Raw genomic sequence first — 16,322 nt, forward strand, 5'->3', positions numbered from 1 at the left:
AACAATGCTCCTATGAATCTGGATGTACAAATATCTCTCAAAGGCCCTGCTTTCACTTTTTTTTATATATATCCCCAAAAGTGGGATTGCTGGATGATACGGTAATTCCACTTCTAATTTTTTGAGGAAGTACTGTACCATTTTCTACAGCAGCTACATCATTTTACAATCCCACTAATAGTGCACAAGGGTTCCACTTTATCTTTTTAACTTACTGAATGCTCCTTTTCAATAAAACTTCAAAAATAGAAATATAAAAAAATCACCCATATCCTACCCGACACTAATCATTAACATTTTCTTTTCTCTAATTTTAAGTAAAAATTTAATTTTGCTGAAGGATGCAAGTACTATTTTGAGTTCTAATGCTAGGCTGACCTCTAGAGGTTGCACTGGTGTGTGACAGCCTCTTAGCAACATGCTTTGAACTAGAAGGTTCTTCACTGTTAACAATGTAGGGGGTTTGAGACAGCATGGAGGGACCTGGAGAGTATTATGCTAAATGAAATAAGCCAGTCAGAGAAAGACAAGTATCACATGATCTCATTTATATGTGGAATCTAATGAACAAAATATAAACTGTTGAACAAAAAGATCCAGAGACATAAAAGCATGGAACAGACTCTCGAACCTCGGGGGAAGGAGGGGGAGGGTGGGTGGGTGGGAAGAAATCAACCAAAGAACTTGTATGCATATATGCATAACCCATGGACACAGACAATAGTGTGGTGAAGGCCTGGGGCGGGGGACAGGGGTGGGCTAGAAGAGGCCAATGGGGGGGGAAAGGGGGGCATATGTAATACTTTTAACAATAAAGATTTTTAAAAAATGTTAATTAAACAATAACAACAACAAAAAAACAGTGTAAGGCTGAACACTGTGACATACATGAGGCTACTGAAAGCTGGTTGGGAGTCATATCATTTTTCTAGGTTTTTATCTACGTCTTCTGTAAACCTTGAGGCAGAAGTTCTTTCAGAATATTCCATGAAAAATATTGCAACTAGTCTAACTGGGACAAAACATTGCCAAATGGCTGGGTTTGATTGTGGCATATAGCTTTGCGGAACTTGAAGGGAACTTGAGGAGTTTGTTTGAGTGTGTCTGAAAGCTCTTCCCAGCCTTTAATCTGCCTTCCCCTCAGGACCTGGTGTGCAGCCGTCCAGTGGGTTAAAGTACACCACATCTGTCCCCTCTGCCTGTTTCCACCCCGGAGGGAAGAGGGCCTCGAGGTCCAATCACTTAGGTAGATTCTTCGTATGAGTCTAATTTTTGGGAGGCCATTGGTTGTGGCTGTTGCAGTGCTGGCTTTCTGTCCCCACATGGCCTCCTTCTTCTCTGCTGCAAAGGGATGTCCCAAGGAAGGTCTAAAAACAGTAGGTCATCAAAGAAACAAGAGGCTCCTTTGTCCTGGCATTGATTTGATCTCATGTGACTCAGGACATTTGGAAGAAAGTCCAAAAGTTTGCTTTGGCCTGTTGAAGCTTAAAGAAGTTGCCTTTGAGCACATGAGCTACTAAGGGCAAAATGGTTAATGATTATGTTATTGGGCTTTGGCATTAAAAACCCTACCGAGTTCAGCAGAAAAGTTTTGTGAGGTTGGAGGCCAAAGGAACTTTAATGTTTTTTTATTATTTATTTTTAAAACTTTTACATTTAACAAATGACCAGAAGCAAATATGTCAGGATTGGCTGTTGTTAAATCTTGATTGTAGAAATATGGGGATGTTTATTATTCTTTCTCTAATTTTTTAATTTCTCAAAATAAGTTTTGAAAAGAAAATAGTCCTAGAAAAGAAACCGGGTACTCCGTTAAATTTATTTCCTGTTTCTCTGTGATAGCAAATACTTATCAATTTAATTGAAGTGATTTTGTGTGTGTGTGTGTGGATGTTTGTTTGGTGGCCACAAACAGTCTGGCCACTTGTATTCCGGTTGTATTTATGGGCAACGTAGTTAACTTATGCCAATGCCATTGATTCCCAGGCTTAGCCATTGCTTCAGGCCTAATTTACATAAATCATATAGTTCAAAACTGAGCAGTTTATATGTGTTGACATTTCCTTTAGCCCAAAGGTCCATTGACTCTCCAAGCAAAGTAGGTGCTAGGCGCTTTCAGGTTGTCAAGGATGAAAGTACTCAGATTATATCTGTCGATGAGGATCAACTGTGAGACTGAGGGAGTAAGGAATACAGGAAGCCGTCACTGCCACAGAAGTGGGACATTGTTCAGGAACACCTGAGCTTCTGATTGCCATATAGCAGCTTTGGTAACTCACAGCAATTCTAGGGCAGGAAGGTTGTTTCATAGTAGGTCCTTGTCTCAGGACTTGCATTTCTAAGGTCCACCATTGTGACTCTACCACTGGCTATTCATCTGTTGCTCATCCTGCCCTTGACCAGTCTACTTTCTAGGTCTTCATTTCAAATTGTCCAAGGCTGAACCGATTGGTTGGCCACATGCCATTAGCACAGGATCCCACTGGGCTGCCCTCTGGAGCCAGGCTGCAGGTTCACCTGTGCACAGCTGCCTTCAGTTCAGCTTCCCATCTTGGCCCAGTCCAGAAAGTCACAGTATTGGTTCACATGGGACACAGCCTGTTGGTAATGAAATCCTGAAAGGAGATGGCATGTTTGCTAGGTACACTGGGGCTCCCTGAAGGGAACACATGAGCCTGTAGTCTAAGTTCAAGCTCAGCAGGTTGGAACTCAGGTGTTAGCAGCATTCATGAGGGAGGAAGTGCACACAAGCTCTTCTCTTTCTAGTCTCTTCAATATTGAGTACCTAGAATCTTCAGATTTTAAGACAATAAATTGTGCCAAATAGTACCATAAATAAATTCCCCCAGACAGGATTTTCTTTTTTAAATGAGAGAGCCATCATAGTTTTGGAGGAAGAGTCAGGAAGAGGAAGAGGTTCCTATTAATATGTTTAACAGAAAGAGTCTGAAGATGGTTTTCATCCCATCCAGCTTCCTGCAGCTTGATGTCCATGGGCAAATCTGTAACTAACTTGGGCCTCGATTTCTGTGTTACCAAAGTGAACAATTTAGACTAAATAAAAAAAGAAACATTATTTGTGTTTTGATGCATTTCATTGAAATATCTATAGCTGTTTTTAAGGCTAGGTTTATTGGATTCAGGTAATATATACACTGAGTGTCCAGATTATTATGACCACGTGACGTTTGTAGGCAAATTAGCTATAATTTCGTGCTGAAGTTGCTAGAGGGCCAGACAATTATAAATAGGGAAACTGGTTGTTTACCACGACAGTAGAAGTGATTTTTTTCTGAAGATATGGGTAAATAATGCGACTTAACAGCCTTTGAACGTGGGATATATTTGAACCTGCGTGGCCAGATTATTATGACCACCCCAGCAGTATTTCGTTGGGCCACCTTTTGCCTTCAATACTGCGGCGATTCTTCTTGGCATTGACTCCACGAGCTGTTGAAAGGTGATGCGAGGAATCTGACACCATGCCTGATGAATAGCACTGTCCAGTTCTGTGAGATTTCATGGTTGTGGAACCAGTTGCCTGATGGCTCTTTTAACTTCGTCCCACAAATGCTCAATTGGATTGAGATCTGGTGACTGTGGCTGCCACCTAAGCAAGGTAAAGTCTCCCTCATGTTCTTGAAACCACTCCTGCACAATACGAGCACCGTGGCATGGAGCATTGTCTTGTTGGAAGAAGCCATCTCCATCTCCATTGGATACACCATCAACATGATAGGATGAACTTGAACAGCAACGATACTTAGGTATGTTGTGCTATTCAGACGTTGTTCCACACGAATTAAAGGGCCCAAATCATGCCAGGAAAACATGCCCCAAACCGTAACACTGCCCCCACCAGCTTGAAGGGTTGTACTCATGCATGTGGGGTGCATGCTTTCATGCTGTTTCCGCCAAATTCTCACTCTGCCATCTGCATGATGCAATTGGAAACATGATTCATTGGACCACATGACTTTTTCCCAATGCTCGACTGTCCAATCCTTGTGTTCCCGTGCGAATTGGAGACGTTTTATCTTGGTAACTGTAGACAGCAAAGGTGTTCGAAAAGGCCTTCGGCTTCCATATCCCATACGATGCAGTGTATGGCTAATTTACCTACAAACGTCAGGTGGTCATAATAATCTGGCAACTCAATTTAATATATATCCCACATTCAAAGGCTGTTAAATCGCATTGTTTACCCATATCTTCAGAAAAAAATCACTTCTACTGTCGTGGTAAACAACCAGTTTCCCTATTTATAATGGTCTGGCCCTCTAGCAACTTCAGCACGAAATTATAGCTAATTTGCCTACAAACGTTAGGTGGTCATAATAATCTGGCCACTCAGTGTATATATTTCCAAATGGGCAAAACTGGGAAACAAAAGAGCAGGCATTAGCAGTAATAATCCTAATACCAGTAATGTTTTTGTTCCTCTGAATGTGAACAAGAACTGTAACGAAATCACTTAATAATTATATAAATTTATTTGTATAGTAGAGCTCGTATTCACATTGAATAACATTATCATTACAAAATTGAAGGCAGTGAATATTTTCCTTTTCTCATGAAATATAAAATATACCAAGTATCTAGGAATATTATACTTTAAAGAAACAGTCTAGAAATTAGTTTCTGGCAATATGGCAAAGCAGATATCCTGAAAATCCTTTCAGCTTGAAATACTTAAAAATATGGAGTAGATGTATATAGTTCATAGTTTCTTTATAATGTGCAGCTGAACTGGTAAGAAAGTAACATAAATTCTGAGAGACCAGTCAGAGAGCAGGAATCCCAAGGGATGTGTGAAAACTACAACTGCTCTAAGAGTGTTTTCCTATCTTGCTAATCTAGACCTTTGGTTCTAATAGCAAATCTTAGTCTGTAGATGATGGGGGATCAAATTGGAGATCTCAAATGAAGCTAGTATTCAAAGGGCTACATTGTTAGTGAAATGGAGAACTAGGAAGAATATAACTCACTTATACGTGGAGGCTCTGACTTTGACTCTGGGTGGAGAGGAGAAAGAGTTTCTCTGAGAGTTTATACATAAACTAGTGGCCTGGTGCACGGATTTGTGCACTGGTGAGGTCCCTCGGCCTGGCCTGCGGGGATTGGGCCGAAACTGGCTCTCCGACATCCCCTGAGGGATCCTGGATTGCGAGAGGGCTGTTCTTGTGTGACGCACTCTGGAATCAGGCTCCCTCCTCTCTGGTTCCAGGTGCGTCACCCGAGAACTGCAGCTGCCCAGTCACTGCAGCTCGGCAGCTCCTGTGTTGAGCATCTGCCCCCTGGTGGTCAGTGCACGTCCTAGCTACCAGTAGGCCAGTCACTTGGGCTTTTATATATATAGATCAGCCCTCTTAGAGTTTTGAAACCCAAATTCATACTACTTGTGTGGTCTTAAAAACTCCATGCCAAGAATTCAGATTGGTCCCTTGGTTATTAGTGTCTCCAAGTGCTTGTTAGAAGCAAAATACATTCTGTCTCCAGAATAATATACCTTTAACCCAAGACTAAAAGAATTCCCACAGATAGAGCTCAGCTCACAATCAAAAATCACAAAACACAGGAGAGACCAGGTATTATGAGCATAGTGAATTGACCTGAAGTAGGATTTGAAGATACTATTTAGCATGTAATTAAGGAGTTGAAGTGATGGAACATGTAAAGTAGTTCCCTAGAGGTCTGAAAGATTTAGAGAGACTAGGGAAAGGAGCAATTTATGAAGACGTAATGATTGAGAGTTTATGTCAACTACAGACATGGATCCTCATTTTGGAAGAAACAAGTGTCCCAAGGAGCATAAATACAAAGGGTGTCTATCCCTAGATGAGTCATAGTGAAGTTATAAAAACACCAAGGAACACAAGAAAAGACTGAAAAGCAGCCAGAGAGAGAAAAGACAGAGTGCCTATAAAGGAACTACAGATTGACAACAGCCAGTGGAATTCAGAACATGATAGAATAATATCTGCCAAGCACAGAGCCAGTCATATTAAGCAGATTCTTTCTTTTCTGTAAGCATAATATTAGATAGTAATTTTATAGGAAATTTATATATATTACATATTATATTTCTTTTATACTTTAAAAAAAATCAGGTATGGTAGGCAGAATAATGGCTCCCCAAAGATGTCCAGGTCCTAATCCTGGAACCTGTGAATATGTCACCTTACATGAAAAGAGGCTTTGCAAATATAATAAAATTAAGAATATCAAAATAGGGAGATTATCTGGGTGGCCCAATGTGATCACAAAGATCCTTGTGGGAGAAAGAGGGAGGCAGGAGACTCAAAGAAGGAGGTCTGATGATAGATGTAGAGGTTGGAATGAAGGTAGAAGAGGGCCATGAAGCCAAGGAAAGCAGGTGGCTTCTAGGGTCTGGAAAAGGCAAGGAATAGATGCACCTCCAGAGCCTCCCAGAGGAACACAGCCCCACCAACACTTTGATATTAGTCTACCTGAGATTTCTGACTTCCAAACTGTAAGATGGTAAGTGTGTGTTGTTGAAGCCACTGAGTTGTGGTAATTCGTTACAGGAGTGATGGGAAACAAATACAACAGCTTTATTGAGATATCATTTATCAACTTGTTTAAAATGTACTGTTAAATGTTTGTTTTAAAATAGATTTTTTATAGAGAGGGAGGGAGGGAGAGAAAGAGGGAGAGAGAGAGAGAGAGAGAGAGAGAGAGAGAGAGAGAGAGAGGGGAAGGAAAAGAAAAACATTGGTGTGAGAGAGACACATGGATTGCACCCTGACCGGGGATCGAACCTGCAACCCAGGTATGTGCCCTGACCAGGAATTGAATCTGCAGCCTTCTGTTATACCGGACAACTCTCCAACCAACTGAGCCACACCAACTAGGGCTTACATGGTTTTTAGTATATGTATAGTATTGTATAATTGTAAAAAATTTTGAAAGATGCATCAAAAACGTGAAATTGAAAAGAAATGATCTTTGAATCCTATGGAGCTCTCCTCACTGTGGTAATTTGAATAAAAAATGCAGCTGTGTTCTGGGAGGTTTGCTGGATGATACTGATGTGTGATCCCAGAAACCCTAGGACAGTGATGGCGAACCTATGACACGCGTGTCAGAGGTGACATGCGAACTCATTTTTTTGGTTGATTTTTCTTTGTTAAATGGCATTTAAATATATAAAATAAATATCAAAAATATGCATCTTTGTTTTACTATGGTTGCAAATATCAAAAAATTTCTATATGTGACACGGCACCAGAATTAAGTTAGGGTTTTTCAAAATGCTGACACGCCGAGCTCAAAAGGTTCGCCATCGCTGCCCTAGGACTTGGAAACCCGTGCTTTCCCTTTGTATCTCAGTAGGGTAACCTTTTCTTTTCTTTTCTTTTCTTTTTTTTTTTTGAGGCAGCTCTGCCACTGTATTTATTATTATTCAAAAGTTTGTAATGGTCTTAATTATCCATGAAAGAGTGAGATCATGTGGTATTTTTCCTTCATTGACTGGCTTGTTTCACTTAGCATAATGCTCTCCAGTTCCATCCATGCTGTTGCAAATGGTAAGAGTTCCTTCTTTTTAACAGCAGCATAGTATTCCATCGTGTAGATGTACCACAGTTTTCTAATCCATTCATATACTGATGGGCACTTAGGCTGTTTCCAGATCTTAGCTATGGTGAATTGTGCTGCTATGAACATCTGGGTGCATATATCCTTTCTGATTGGTGTTTCTGTTTTCTTGGGATATATTCCTAGAAGTGGGATCACAGGGTCAAATGGGAGTTCCATTTCCAATTTTTTGAGGAACTTCCATACTGCCTTCCATAGTGGCTGCACCAGTCTGCATTCCCACCAGCAGTGCACGAGTGTTCCTTTTTCTCCACATCCTCTCCAGCACTTGTCCTTTGTTGATTTGTTGATGATGGCCATTCTGACAGGTGTGAGATGGTACCTCATTGTTGTTTTGATTTGCATCTCTCGGATGATTAGTGACTTTGAGCATGTTTTCATATGTCTCTTGGCTTTCTGAATGTCCTCTTTTGAAAGGTGTCTATTTAGATCCTTTGCCCATTTTTTGATTGGATTGTTTATCTTCTTTTTGTTAAGTTGTATGAGTTCCCTATAAATTTTGGAGATTAAGCCCTTATCAGATATGACGTTGGCAAATATGTTTTCCCACGAGGTGGGTTTTCTTGTTTTGTTGATGGTTTCTTTTGCTGTGCAGAAGCTTTTTATTTTGATGTAATCCCATTTGTTCATTTTCTCTTTAGTTTCAACTGCCCTAGGAGCTGTATCAGTGAAGAAATTGTTTTGGCATATGTCTGAGATTTTGTTGCCTTTGTATTCTTCTAGAATTTTTATGGTTTCCTGTCGTACATTTAAGTCCTTTATCCATTTTGAGTTTATTCTTGTGTATGGTGTAAGTTGGTGGTCTAGTTTCATTTTCTTGCATATATCTGTCCAATTTTCCCAACACCATTTATTGAAGAGACTATCTTGGCTCCATTGTATGTTCATGCCTCCTTTGTCAAAAATTAATTGAGCATATTGGTTCGGGCTAATTTCTGGACTCTCTATTCTATTCCACTGATCTATATGTCTGTTCTTGTGCCAGTACCAGGCAGTTTTGAGAACAGTGGCTTTGTAATACAGCTTGATATCTGGCATTGAGATCCCACCTACTTTGTTCTTTCTCAGGATCGTTGCAGCTATTCGGGGTCTTTTTTTATTCCAGATGAATTTTTGGAGAGTTCGTTCTAGATCTTTGAAGAAGGCCATTGGTATTTTAATGGGAAGTGCGTTGAATTTATAGATTGCTTTGGGTAGTATGGACATTTTAATGATGTTGATTCTACCAATCCCAGAACATGGTATGTTCTTCCATCTGTTTATGTCTTCCTCTATCTCTTTTTTCAACGTCCTGTAGTTTTCTGAGTAGAGGTCTTTAACCTCTTTAGTTAAGTTTATTCCTAGGTATCTTAATTTTTTTGGTGCGATGGTAAATGGGATTGTTTTTCTAATCTCTCTTTCTGAAAGTTCACTATTGGTGTATAGAAATGCCTCAGATTTCTTGGGGTTAATTTTGTATCCTGCTACATTGCCAAATTCATGTATTAAGTCTAGTAGCTTTATGGTGGAGTCTCTAGGGTTTTGTATGTATAATATCATGTCATCTGCAAATAAGGACAGTTTTACTTCTTCTTTTCCAATTTGGATGCCTTTTATTTCTTCTTCTTGCCTAATTGCAATGGCTAATACTTCCAGTACTATGTTGAACAGGAGTGGTGAGAGTGGACATCCCTGTCTTGTTCCTGTTCTTAGGGGAAATGGTGTTAGTTTTTGTCCATTGAGTATGATGTTGGCTGTGGGTTTGTCATATATGGCTTTTATTATGTTGAGGTATGATCCTTCTATTCCCACCTTTCTGAAAGTTTTTATCAAAAATGGGTGTTGGATTTTGTCGAATGCTTTTTCTGCATCAATTGATATGACCATGTGGTTTTTTTCTTTCAATTTGTTTATGTGATGTATCACATTTATTGATTTACGGATGTTGTACCATCCTTGCATCTCTGGGATAAATCCTACTTGGTCATGGTGTATGATCCTTCTGATGTACTGCTGGATCCGATTTGCTAAGATTTTGTTGAGGATTTTGGCATCTATGTTCATGAGGGATATTGGCCTATAATTCTCTTTCATTGTGATGTCTTTACCTGGTTTTGGTATTAGGGTGATGCTGGCTTCATAGAATGAGCTTGGAAGTGTTCCTTCCTCTTGAATTTTTTGTAGTAGTCTGAGGAGGGTAGGTTTTAGTTCTTCCTTGAATGTTTGGTAGAACTCCCCTGTGAAGCCGTCTGGCCCTGGGCTTTTGTTTGCTGGAAGCTTTCTGATGACTGCTTCAATTTCTTCCATAGTTATTGGCCTATTGAGGTTTTTAGATTCTTCCTGATTGAGTTTTGGAATGTTGTATTTTTCTAGGAATTTGTCCATTTCCTCCAGGTTGTCTAGTTTGTTGGAGTAGAGTTGCCCGTAGTATTGTTTAACAATCATTTGTATTTCTGTGGGGTCTGTTGTTATTTCGCCTCTATCATTTCTGATTTGGTTTATTTGGGACCTCTCTCTTTGCTTCTTGGTGAGCCTGGCTAGGGGTTTGTCAATCTTGTTTATCCTTTCAAAGAACCAGCTCTTGGTTTCATTGATTTTCTGTATTGTTTTTTTGGTCTCTATTTCATTGATTTCTGCTCTAATCTTTATTATCTCCTTCCTTCTGCTCACTCTGGGGTTTTCTTGTTGCTCTCTTTCTAATTCTTTGAGTTGTAGAGTTAGATGATTGACTACCATTTTTTCTTGTTTTTTGAGATAGGCCTGTAGAGCTATAAACTTTCCTCTCAGGACTGCTTTCATTGTGTCCCAGAGGTTTTGGATTGTTGTGTTTTCATTGTCATTAGTGTCCAGGATGTTTTTAATTTCTTCTTTGATGTCATCGGTAACCCAATCAATATTTAATAACATGCTATTCAGCTTCCAAGTGTTTGAGTATTTTGGGTTGTTTTTTTTTGTAGTTTATTTCTAACATTATGCCATCGTGGTCTGCGAAGATGCTTTTTATGATTTCAATCATCTTGAATTTGTGGAGACTTTGCTTGTGACCCAATATGTGGTCTATTTTTGAATATGTCCCATGAGCACCTGAGAGGAATGTATATTCCGCAGCTGTGGGGTGAAGTGTTCTGAAGATGTCAATTAAGTCCATCTGATCTAGTGAGTCATTTAGGATTGCTGTTTCTTTGCTGAGTTTTTGTCTAGCGGATTTATCCAGTGATGTCAGTGGTGTATTAAAGTCCCCTACTATGATTGTATTGTTGTCGATCTGTCCCCTGATATCTTCCAGAAGTTTTCTTATGTATGTGGGTGCTCCTGCATTGGGTGCATATATGTTTACCAGGGTCATATCTTCTTGTTGTATTGATCCCTTTAGTATTATGAAGTGGCCTTCCTTATCTCTGGTTATGGCCTTCACTTTGAGATGTATTTTGTCAGATATAAGTATTGCTACCCCAGCTTTCTTTTCCTTTCCATTTGCGTGAAACATATTTTTCCATCCCTTCACTTTCAGTCTGTGTGAGTCCCTTCTAATGAGGTGGGTCTCTTGTAGACAGCAGATGTATGGGTCATGTTTTTTTTATCCATTCAGCCACTCTATGTCTTTTGGTTGGAGCATTTAGTCCATTTACGTTTAAAGTTATTATTGAAAGGTACTTGTTTGTAGCCATTTCTTTTTTTGTGTGTGTGTGGCTGTTTTCTTTCTGAGCTTGATATTTCTTCTTTTTACACCAGTCCCTTTAGCATTTTTTGCATGGCTGGCTTGGTGGTGATAAACTCCCTTAGCCCTTTTTTGTCTGTGAAGCTTCTTATTTCCCCTTCAATTTTGAATGATAGCCTTGCTGGATAGAGTATTCTTGGATTCAGTCCTTTGCTTTGCATCACTTTGTAGATTTCCGTCCATTCTTTTCTGGCCTGATGTGTTTCTGTTGAGAAATCATTTGATAATCTAATGGGAGATCCCTTGTATGTTACTTTCCGTCTCTCTCTTGCAGCCTGTAAGATTCTCTCTTTATCCTGAACATTTGCCATGGTAATTATGATGTGTCTTGATGTGGGTCTTTTCGGGTTCACCTTGTTTGGGACTCTCTGGGCTTGTGTGACTTTTTTCTTCCCCACCTCAGGGAAGTTTTCTGATAATATTTCTTCGAATAGGTTTTCTAATCCATGTTCATCTCTCTGTTGTTCTGGCACCCCTATTATTTGTATGTTGTTTCGTTTCATGTTGTCCCAAAGCTCCCTTATGCTCTCCTCCTGTCTTTTAATTTTTTTCTCCATTTGCAGTACAGTTTGAGTGTGTTTTGCTTCCTTGTCTTCTAATTCACTAATTCGGTCCTCCGCTTCTCCCAGTCTACTGTTGATACTTTCAATGGTGTTTTTTATTGCAGCTATGTCGCTCTTCATTTCTTCTTGGGACTTACTTAAGTTGTTGATTTTTTCATCTGTTTCTTCTAGCTTCTTGCATAAGTAGTTGAGTTTTTCATCAGTTTCTTCTTGCTTCTTGAACATCTGGTGCATGTACTCTAGGAACCTTATTCTGAATTCTTTTTCTGTCATGTTGCGTATCTCTGTCTCACTTAGCTGGTTTTCTGGCGAGTCCTCCTTTTCTTTCCTTTGGGGGTTTCTTTGTCTACCCATGTTTGATCTCACTGACATGACTAGTTGTTGAGTCGTTCAGTGGCTGGACCCTGGGTGGCAGTGGCTGCTCCCTGGGTGGCAGTGGCTCCTCGGGCTGTGGTTGCTCCTTGGGCGGTTGTGGTAGCAGCGGCTCCTCTGTTGATAGCAGAGCCTCTGGTGGGTGCTGTTCACAGCTGTGGTGGCTCTTCTGGCTGGTGGAGGGAGGCTTCACACACAGCAACTGTTCCCCAGGCAGAGCGTGTGGTGATGAGGAGGCCGCTGTTGCTTGAATCTGCTTCTTTAGATTCAACAGTGGTTTTCCATCATGCTTAGAATAAAGCAGAAACTCCTCACCATGGTCTCTGATATCTAGTATATTCCCTGGGCTATTTCTCAATCATGCACAGTTTGTTCCTTCTTGAAAGCCTTTCCTCTTGCTGTTCCCTGGAACACTTTTTCTCCAGAGCTCGGGTAACCTTTTCTTATGATTCTTTTTGCTGCATTTCCCTTGATGGTGTATAAAATATGTATTTGCTGGCACTTAAACCAGTTCTTTTTTGTTGTTGTTGTTAATCCTCACCTGAAGATATTTTGAGAGAGGGAGGGAGGGAGGGAGGGAGGGGGAGAGAGAGAGAGAGAGAGAGAGAGGGAGAGAGAGAGAGAGACATTGATGTGAGAGACACATCGATGGACTGGTTGCCTCCTGAATGTAACCTGACCAGGGTTGGGGAATGAACCCACAACCCAGGAATGTGCCCTTGATTGGGAATTGAACCTGAGACCCTTTGGTGCTCGGGCCAACATTCTAATCACTGAGCAACACCGTCCAGGGTGGTTCTTTCTTGATTTTAGGTATCAAACTGATAAATCTTAAATTTTGAATCTGTCACTATGACACCGTACAATACTCTGTACAACTAATACCAGTATAAGCTGCTTGAATTGGCTCAATAGCCACAACTGAAAAAATGACAACACACATGTGCACAGAGAGTTGATCTGAAGTCAAATCTGAAGACACTATTTTGCATGTAATTCAGGAGATGAAGTGATGTGTTCTTGGGCTGAAGGACTTTGACAGCTTTAAGGTAAAAAGCATGACATGAAATCATGTAAAAATTATTTGACTCACTGGCAGAAAAATCCCCAAGATTTTTTGGAAAGCATGAATGGTGCTCCTTAAGCAACTGTGTGTGTGCGCTTGTGTCTGTGTCTGTTTGTGTATGCACTCTACCTTGTTTATTTAACCCATCATGAATTTTCAGCAGGACTGACTACATAATTTGTGAGGCCAAGTGCAAATGTGGGCCTTTGGCTCAATATTTATTAAGAGTTTTAAGGTGCTGACAGCAGAGCATTATATCCAGCACAGGGCCCTTCTGAGTACAGTTCCTACACCAGGAAGCCAGATGGTCCTGATTAGAACATACCTTCTTTCAAACCTTCTCCCCAGGGACTGAGGGTAAGGATGAAGAACTCCTGCTTTCCAGTTTCACCTCCCGTCAGCCTTGTTTCATCCTTTCTGAAAAAAATTTTTAATTGTAAAATACTGGAAATTTACTATCATAGTAATTTTAAGTGTGCAGTACAGTGATATTAAATACATTCATATTATTGTGCATCTCCATAACACTTTTCATCTTGCAAAACTGAAACTCTACCCATTAAACAATAATTCTCCCCCCAGCACTGGCAACTACCCTTCTACTTTGTGTCTCTATGGGACCTCAAATAAGTGGAATCATACAGTATTTGTCTTTTTGTGACTGGCTTATTTCATTTAACATAATATCCTAGAGGTTCATCCATGTTGTGGCATGTGACAGGATTTCCTTCCTTTTGAAAGTTCAATAATGTTCCATTGTATGGATGAACCACACTTTATTTATTCATCTGTCTATGGATATTTGGGTTGTTTTTATCTTTTTAAAATTAATTTTTAGAGAGAGAGGAAAGGGTGGGGGTGGGGGTGGGGAGAGGGGAGAGAGAGAGAGAGAGAGAGAGAGAAAGAAAGAAAGAAAAAGAGAGACATTGATTTGTTGTTCCACTTATTTATGCATTCACTGGTTGCTTGTATGTGTCCTGACCAGGAATCGAACCCATAACCTTGGCACATGGGGACAATGCTCTAACCAACTGAGCTACCCGTCCAGGGCCTTGTTTCTAACTTTTTACTATTGCAAACAGTGCCTTTATGAACATGAGTGTACAAATATCTGTTGAGTCCCTGCTTTCAATTTTTTTGGTTATGTACCAAGAAATGGAATGCTGGATCATGTGCTAGCTGTATTTTTAACTTTTTGAATAACCACCAAACTGCTTGCCACATGTTTTACATTTCTACCAATAGTGCACCTGGTTCCAATTTGTCCACATCCTCACTAACGCTTGGTTTATTTTCTCTTCTTTTGTTAGTAGCCATACTAATGGGTGTGAAGTGACCTATCCTTGTGGTTTTGATTGGTATTTCCCTACTGATGAGGGATGTTGACCTTTTTGTTTTAAAATTTGTTTTTGAATACTCACAGTGAATACACTTTCCTTTTTTTAAGGAAAGACATGAAGTTGCTGGAGCAGTCAAGTTCTCTGAAAGGTTCACTGAGCGCAGAACAGCAGCTGTTCCTCATCACTGGTTGCTCAAATATTCAAGAAGCAGTAGAGGGCGCCATACACATTCAGGTGAGTTAAGGGCCTGTGCTCAATTCCATAAGGGCTTCCTACCTCCTTGGAAGAACAGGGGAAGATACAAGGCAGTTAAAAGTATGGACCTCTTGTCTTGGTGGGATGGCTCAGCTGGTTGGAGTGTCATCCCGTACACCAAAAGGTTATGGGTTAGATTCCCAGTCAGGGCACATACCTAAGTTGCCAGTTTGATCCCTGGGAGTCAGCTGATGGATTGTTTTTCTATCTCTGCATTTCTCTCTTTATCAAATCAGTTAAAAAAAAAAAACATATCCTCATGTGAGGATTAAAAAAAAAGTGTGGACCTCTTGTAACATGAAGGTCAGAATTATGATGATTTTGTTGTTGTTGTTAATCTTCATCCAAGGATACTTTTTTCATTGAGTTTTTAGAGAAAGTGGAAGGGCGGGAGGGAGGGGAGAGAGAGAGAGAGAAAGAGAGAGAGAGAGGCATTGGTTGCCTCCCACACATACCCTGACTGGGGCTGTGGATTGAACCTGCAACCCAGGTATAAGTCCTTGACTGGGAATCGAACCCACGACCCTTGGGTGCGCAGACCGATGCTCTAACCGTCCTCCCATACTGGCCAGGGCAAAATTATGATTTTTGTGATAGGAAATGTTATCATCAAAACATCTTATGGGCGCCAGAACCGGTTTGGCTCAGTGGATAGAGCATCGGCCTGTGGACTGAAAGGTCCCAGGTTCGATTCTGGTCAAGGGCATGTACCTGGGTTGCGGGCACATCTCCAGTAGGAGATGTGCAGGAGGCAGCTGATCGATGTTTCTCTCTCATCGATGTTTCTAACTCTCTATCTCTCTCCCTTCCTCTCTGTAAAAAATCAATAAAAATATATTTTAAAAAAATAAAATAAAATAAAATAAAATAAAATCTTCAAAAAAAACCCCAAAAAAACATCTTATGGGCTTTAAACTACTGGGATGATGATCTTTCAGAGGTGTTAGGATTTTGAGCAAAAATAGATTTTCTGGACAGTTTTATCTTTCTATTGAATGAGAGATTATATTCCATTTTTTAAAATAATTTTTTTCAATTACAGTTTACATTCAATATTATATTGTATTAGTTTTAGGTATATAACATAGCTGAGTATTTGGGAACAAACCCAGCAGTTTGAGCACACGTGTTTTATGGTCAGCTGCTGCCTTGAGATTCAGGTCAAATACACGAAATCTTAGAATCTCGACTTTGTGGCTCTAAAATTTCTCTGGTTCATTTAACAAATGTGTATCAGTCAGAACATAAGCAGGGGCCTATTTTTCAATTCTTTACCTTTTTCTATTATTTTCATCTCTATTTTATGTGTGAAAGTTATGTAGCATTGAGGAGGGATCCCATAGATGCTTCTTTAATTAGCCTTCACATGCCACCTGTTTCACCCTTACTGAGGTGGTGGCAGGCCTGTA

At 40.1% G+C, this 16,322-nt stretch overlaps 1 protein-coding gene across 1 annotated transcript in view; it reads left to right on the top strand.

Moving 5' to 3' along the window:
* Positions 1–16,322, top strand: part of CRYL1 (crystallin lambda 1) — a 188,615-nt gene that overhangs the window by 43,892 nt on the left and 128,401 nt on the right. The window contains exon 3 of the mRNA XM_070409337.1: positions 14,766–14,892. Within this exon, the coding sequence (XP_070265438.1) occupies positions 14,766–14,892 (127 nt within the window). The remainder of the gene's footprint in view (positions 1–14,765; positions 14,893–16,322) is intronic.

The sequence above is a fragment of the Myotis yumanensis genome, unplaced genomic scaffold, assembly GCF_028538775.1.
Source record: "Myotis yumanensis isolate MYYU_CA2020_CCGP unplaced genomic scaffold, mMyoYum1.0.hap1 SCAF_3, whole genome shotgun sequence".
NCBI classification, from domain to species: domain Eukaryota; kingdom Metazoa; phylum Chordata; class Mammalia; order Chiroptera; family Vespertilionidae; genus Myotis; species Myotis yumanensis.